Genomic DNA, 6314 nt, shown 5'->3' with positions numbered 1-6314 from the left:
CGTTATAATTATTCTTTACCATTTTTTATAATTGTAAAGAATATGCATCAAGTATTAACATTATGCGATGATAATTGTTAAATTCTATACCTACATGACTTTTAAATAGAGATTCGATGATAATATTTCATGGCAAGTATGCGTCTATTATCATTGATTCATTGATTATTACTTTTCTTGATAGAATCAAAGAATATTAATCTAAAGAAGCAATTTATTTTTATTTTATTTTATTTTTCAAAAAAAGAAAAAAGAAATATTAAAAAAAACATTCACGGAAGTGATCGTGAAAATTATCGTGTTTATCCCAGCACGGTTTATTCCATTCAATATCTTTTGTAAAACCTTTTTATTCAGCTCAATGCAATTACAAGTTTTATTACACAATAAAAATAGCGATACGAATATGATACACTGAATCATTAATTAATTAATTCAACACGATTTGCGCTTCTATTATCGAGCGCTATCTATTGGCAGTTTTAGCGATGGACATTTCGTCCCTGTGTATTTATTTTTGGCATTAAAAACGGCAAGTGACCGTCGTATCCTCGTGCTTTACGTTTCTTTATTATGCCACACGAAATAGTTAACTAGCATTCTTCGAGAATATTTCGTTATATATGTATATATGTATATATATATATATACACACACATACACATATGGATTCGCATAGTTTACGCATAGTTATAGCTACTCATCGTATTGAACATCGTTTAAGCCGCTTCCGGTGGCTCCGTTGTTCGTTCCGGTTTACGTAATCTGCCACCTTTTTTTCGATAGTGATACGGAACGCGCCTGTTCGGTCCTCTCGTTCTTCCTATCGGTGGTTTTTTCTGGTATTGATAATCCGGATAGTGAACAGGCCGAGAATGCGGCAAGTACCGAATATTGCCCACTTGCTCCCTTTGCCCGTTCGATATGATTGGCTTTAACGATCTCACGTCCTCCGTTACGCGACGTCGAAGACAGACAACGCAACGACTTACTCGCGATGTGTGATCTGTCTTCAGTGTTTGTGGAATCGGTTTACGGAACATCTCGTAATCTTTGACGGTGGTTAACCAGAAGGTAGTGGCAGTGGAAAAATAGTTGCACGTGCCTTTACTACGGCACTCGATGAACAGCCTGATGCGAAATTCTTCCAAACAAGAACCGGGAGAAACTAGAGATTGACCACCTCCACCATTGCCTACGTCTCGATGCTGTAAATTTTTCGTTATTGATGCTTCTTTTTGATCAGCTATTTTGACAAGCTATTATTTCAATGTGACAAAATGATAATATGATAATTATTTGAAAATTTGCTATTTGAAAAATATGTCAAATGTTATCTTTGTATTGGAAACGTTTGTGCGACTGAAATATATATAATATATATATACAATACAATATATATATATATATATGCGACTACTATTAGCGAGGAATAACGTATACTTACCATGAGGAAACTATATCCGATCCAAAGCTCTTCCCAACCACCTGGACATTGTGGTATAACCATAGTTTGACTGTGAACCGCGATTGCCCGGGTTGGGGCCTCGCAAACCGAACATCTAGAGATGTATCTGCCAACTTGGGGTGCTGGTATTGGAGCCATAGACATAGGCATGGGTTCCGTCGTACTCAGCCAGTAGCTGAATTCTTCTCTGTCTGCGTAGTTGCATTGATTGTTCAAGTTGCAGAACGTGAAAGGCATAGTATTGAACTTTGTGACGCAGCTTCCAGCCGTACCTAAAAAAAGATGAGATTAAAAATTGGATAATTGTATTCCAATTTTTTTTTTTTTCATTTCGAATAAATTTAAAATATCTTACAAAAGAATGATTAATGAAATGAAATTCATCAATTTTCCAAAACATTTGATCTTACCCAGATCTTGTCCGTGAGATTTTCCATTGGCTCTTACATGCAACAACGAGAAACCGTCCCAAAGTTTGATCGTGTTCGATGGACATAACGGTATCATCTCGGATTGCGAATGTCGAGCAAAGTAGAAACCTCTGTTTCGAGGTCCTGGTGGCGGTGGTGCTGGATTTCCTGGTATTCCAGGAGATCCTGTGAAATCAACGTTTATCAATTTTTATGCTTTCAACGCGTAGCTATAAGCAATAGTTAAATTTGTATTTTTTTCTTGCCTGGAGGTCCTTGTCGTCCAATTATACCAGGTGGGCCAGGATAACCAGCAGGACCTTCCTCACCTTCCGGTCCTGGAAGGCCGGGAGGACCTATTATTCCAGGTTCTCCTTCCCTTCCAGGTAATCCGTCTTCTCCTGGTTCGCCTAACATTCCCGGAAGCCCCGGAAAACCTATTCGAACATCCATAGATAATTTTAATTAATCGATCATGATTGTAATTATTTATTTTTAAATTCCGTTTTATTATTGTACCTGGTAATCCTGGTGGTCCTGTATCTCCAGGTAAACCTTTTCTTGGGAACGGTGAGAAGGGATTTATACCGCGGTCACCTTTCGGTCCCTGTAAAGTATTTTGTATAAATTTTTTTTTTTTTTGAATTTGTATCAACCATAATAACAAGTTTGTGTAATTTTCTTTCAAAAAAAGAAAAAACGATAATATAATCGACGCAACTAACTTTAGGTCCTGGAGGTCCAGGAAGTCCAACTAGACCAGGTTCTCCTACGTCACCGGGTTCTCCTTTTGATCCAGGCAGTCCTACGAATCCAGAAAGGCCCGAATCACCTCTTATTCCTTTTGTTCCTGGTCTACCATCGAATCCATTCAATCCTCGTTCTCCTGATTCTCCTTTGATAGATATTCCAGGAAATCCAGGCTCTCCTGGATAACCTTTCGGCCCTGGTAATCCAGGCAGACTTGGCAATCCTTGCAAACCTGGAGCTCCTGGATAACCATCGAAACCACGTGGACCTATATATCAAGATGAAAACCCACCCCAATTATGAATATCCTTTTATCCAGCAAAAAGAGATAGAGAGATGTCGATCGAATATAATAATATTAACCCATGTCTCCTGGAAGTCCTTTCGGACCACGAATACTGAAACCAATGTCTCCTGTAATCCCTATGGGGCCATTAGGTCCATATTCTCCGGGAGCACCTTTTTGACCTGGCATTCCTGGAGTACCAGGTATTCCATCTATTCCAGGACGTCCATCTTCACCTGCTTCAGCGAATTGGCCAGATATTCCTAAATTAAAAAATAATCCATATTACTCAGATATTCATTCTTGATTGGAATGCTTTATTTAGATTGCGAAATTTATATTCACCTGGAAAACCTGGTGGTCCTTCATCACCAGGAAGACCTGGGAAACCTGGTACACCCGGAAATCCATCAGGTCCACGATACCCAATGCTACCTTTCATACCCTGGAATTGTTTAATTATAATTTATTCAAAAAATCAAAATCATTTAAAATTTTACGCATATATTTCGTATTATTTATTTATTTTTATTTACCATTACTTATATATTGGTTTTTTAAAAATCTTATTGAAATAATAATAAGCCTTGAGTGTTTAAAATAATAAATAATCGATCAATATCATATGATTAATTTTTATTCGCGTACTTTTCTTCCAGGTAATCCAACGAAACCTTGTTCACCCCGTTCTCCTTTTTCGCCTGGTAAACCATTGAGTCCAGGCATTCCAAAATCACCTCTCTCTGCTTCACCGTACGATGGTAAACCAGGTTCTCCAACGTATCCTTTAGGTCCTGGTGCACCCATTAAACCAGGTGATCCTCTATAACCCTGATCACCAGGCATTCCTGAATAAAATTTATACAATTCGTTTTTTCTACTTCCATTTTTTCCAGATGCGTGTTACGTTTAACTATAGATAGATAACACAAGCAAGATGTATATTAACAATTTAAAACACAATCGCAACACTCACCTGGTAGACCCATTCGAGCTGGATCACCGTCCAATCCCCTTTTACCTTTGAGCCCCTCGATACCGGGTGGTCCTATCGGGCCTCGTTCACCCTTTACACCATGTAAACCGGAAGAACCAGGTATTCCAGGTCTTCCCTTTAATCCCCAATCTCCTCTCGCTCCCTTCAAGCCATCTAGACCCATATCACCTATCTCTCCCTACACGAGATATTCAGAATGATGAAACGGAAATACGATTACTACACTATTAACCGAAGAAGATTATTCATCAGAATTACTTTTGGTCCCGGTAATCCATTGAACCCATTAATGCCAGCTTCACCCTTTTCTCCTCGTAAACCATTGAAACCATCGGTAGCCAAACCTGGTTCACCAGGTAGACCAGGTCGTCCATCCATACCAGGCAATCCAGGAGCTCCAACTTCTCCCATAAAACCAGGCTCTCCTATGTCGCCTTGCGGCCCGCTAAACGCATTTTCACCCGGAAGTCCGTCCAAACCGGCCGGCCCAGGATCTCCAGAGATACCTTTTGGCCCAGGTAATCCAACGATCCCTGGAATACCATCCGGTCCAACGTCTCCTTGTTCTCCTTTGGCTCCCACTGGCCCGGATAGCCCTTCTAGACCGAGCCAACCACGAGGACCAGGTTCACCGATTTCACCGACGTCTCCGTCCGGTCCTGGTGGTCCTGGAAGACCCGGTATACCATCTCTTCCCAAATAACCCGGTGGTCCGATATCACCGTCGTCACCTCTGCGCCCCATGAAACCGATTTCTCCTTTCAAACCCTTCATTCCGTCAAATCCAAGTGTTCCATCAGGTCCTGGAAGATTATATATTTTTAAAAAGGATAAGGTATATATAAATAAGATTTTCAATTATTTACAGTCATTGCATCGCAAATGTCGATCCGATTAATTTTAGTAAAATTCACGAGAAAATTAATTTTCCGGAGAGCATTTCTTTCCATACCAATTTTGACGATTTATAAAATTCTTCATCTATAATTCTCAATATTAATGATTGTTTTAATTACATATAAGCATATTTTACAACGCTTTGACAACATATTTAATCTGTGTTTATTCGTAAAACGGAAATTACGCGAACTATCATCGATTATTGGATCAAAGCGTTTCGATAATTACCGCCTCTAATTTAATGCACCATCGTATTTTTATTTTTATCAATTTTTATCGATTTCTATCATGAAACAATATTAAATACGTCAAAGCGGTGAAATTGGCGCGTAAAAATATTTAAACCGATTCGATTCGATGAAAGAAGATGAAATAATCGTACCTGGAATACCGACTTCTCCCATTCTTCCAGGCATCCCAGGTTGACCATGTATTCCAGGCATACCTTTAAATCCTTGAACTCTGTCTCCTCTTTGACCCTTAACTCCCTGTCCATCGATTTTTCCCATTTTTACAATTCTTACTCGCTCTCCTTCTCTCGTTAACTAATCGTATAATATTTTACCTGAAGTCCAGGTATACCAGCCGAGCCAGGAGCACCTTTGCTTCCTTTCGCGCCTTTCGTCCCATCCGGTCCAGGTCTACCACGATAACCCATAGGCCCAGCATCGCCCACGTTTCCTTTCTCTCCGCTCCAACCCATTAATCCGTAATCGCCATACGTCTGATTCGAGCCTGGATCTCCTCGATCACCTTTGTTACCTACGCGTCCCTAAACGATCCACCGATCGGTCTAATTTTCAATTCTTTTCGTCCCGCGTTAGACAATAATTAGACGTAGAAATAACGGGAGAAGGAAACGACTTACCGGAAAACCGACAGGTCCTTGCGATCCCGGTGTACCGGGGGCACCGCGAGGACCTTGGTCTCCCGGCATACCGGGATATCCTTTCAGACCTACAGGCCCTTGACGCGATATACCAGCAGATCCAGGAATCCCCGATGGTCCTACAAATCCTTCGTCGCCTGGCCATCCTTCGGGACCTTTGGCACCGTCCTCCCCTGTAAGACGTTTAATATTTTAAGAAAGATTTTTGAAAGAACAAAAAAATTTGCATAATTCTTCCTCTCCAACAATGTCTCCCCTTCAGCCTTTTACCTGGATCACCGCGCTCCCCTTTGTATCCCTTCTCTCCTTTCAGTTGTATATTGTACTGCGAGGATATTCCGCGCTCCCCCTTTGCTCCTTTGTCACCCGGCGGACCTCTGAGCCCCGGGTTGCCCGGGGAACCTGGTTCACCTTTCAAAAATTCGATCGGCGTCGATGCATCGTCACCTTTCTCACCCGGAATACCATTTATTCCGGGATAACCGTCGCCCCCTGGCCGTCCAGGAGGACCGAGCTCACCCTGACAACAAACGTAACTTGGCCGTTATTCGAGAAAATATTACGCGTATTCGTCGAAACGGTATAGAAGAAGTAAATCGAGATCCTCTCACCTT

General features: G+C 41.0%; 1 protein-coding gene across 1 annotated transcript in view; it reads right to left on the bottom strand.

Moving 5' to 3' along the window:
* Nucleotides 1-242: 242 nt before the first annotated feature.
* LOC102680961 (collagen alpha-1(IV) chain-like) overlaps nucleotides 243-6314 on the bottom strand; it is a 41698-nt gene continuing 35626 nt past the window's right edge. Inside the window, exons 13-27 of the mRNA XM_031514172.1 lie at nucleotides 5971-6246; nucleotides 5680-5873; nucleotides 5377-5583; nucleotides 5194-5299; nucleotides 4170-4714; nucleotides 3891-4089; nucleotides 3563-3762; nucleotides 3260-3359; nucleotides 2992-3177; nucleotides 2604-2896; nucleotides 2398-2485; nucleotides 2145-2315; nucleotides 1879-2064; nucleotides 1448-1740; nucleotides 243-1208 (exon numbers count right to left, since the gene is read on the bottom strand). Of these exons, the coding sequence (XP_031370032.1) occupies nucleotides 720-1208; nucleotides 1448-1740; nucleotides 1879-2064; nucleotides 2145-2315; nucleotides 2398-2485; nucleotides 2604-2896; nucleotides 2992-3177; nucleotides 3260-3359; nucleotides 3563-3762; nucleotides 3891-4089; nucleotides 4170-4714; nucleotides 5194-5299; nucleotides 5377-5583; nucleotides 5680-5873; nucleotides 5971-6246 (3533 nt within the window). The 3' untranslated portion in view covers nucleotides 243-719. The remainder of the gene's footprint in view (nucleotides 1209-1447; nucleotides 1741-1878; nucleotides 2065-2144; nucleotides 2316-2397; nucleotides 2486-2603; nucleotides 2897-2991; nucleotides 3178-3259; nucleotides 3360-3562; nucleotides 3763-3890; nucleotides 4090-4169; nucleotides 4715-5193; nucleotides 5300-5376; nucleotides 5584-5679; nucleotides 5874-5970; nucleotides 6247-6314) is intronic.

This window comes from Apis dorsata, unplaced genomic scaffold (assembly GCF_000469605.1).
Source record: "Apis dorsata unplaced genomic scaffold, Apis dorsata 1.3 scaffold_919, whole genome shotgun sequence".
Classification (NCBI taxonomy): domain Eukaryota; kingdom Metazoa; phylum Arthropoda; class Insecta; order Hymenoptera; family Apidae; genus Apis; species Apis dorsata.
This window is presented reverse-complemented; position numbering and strand designations above follow the sequence as displayed.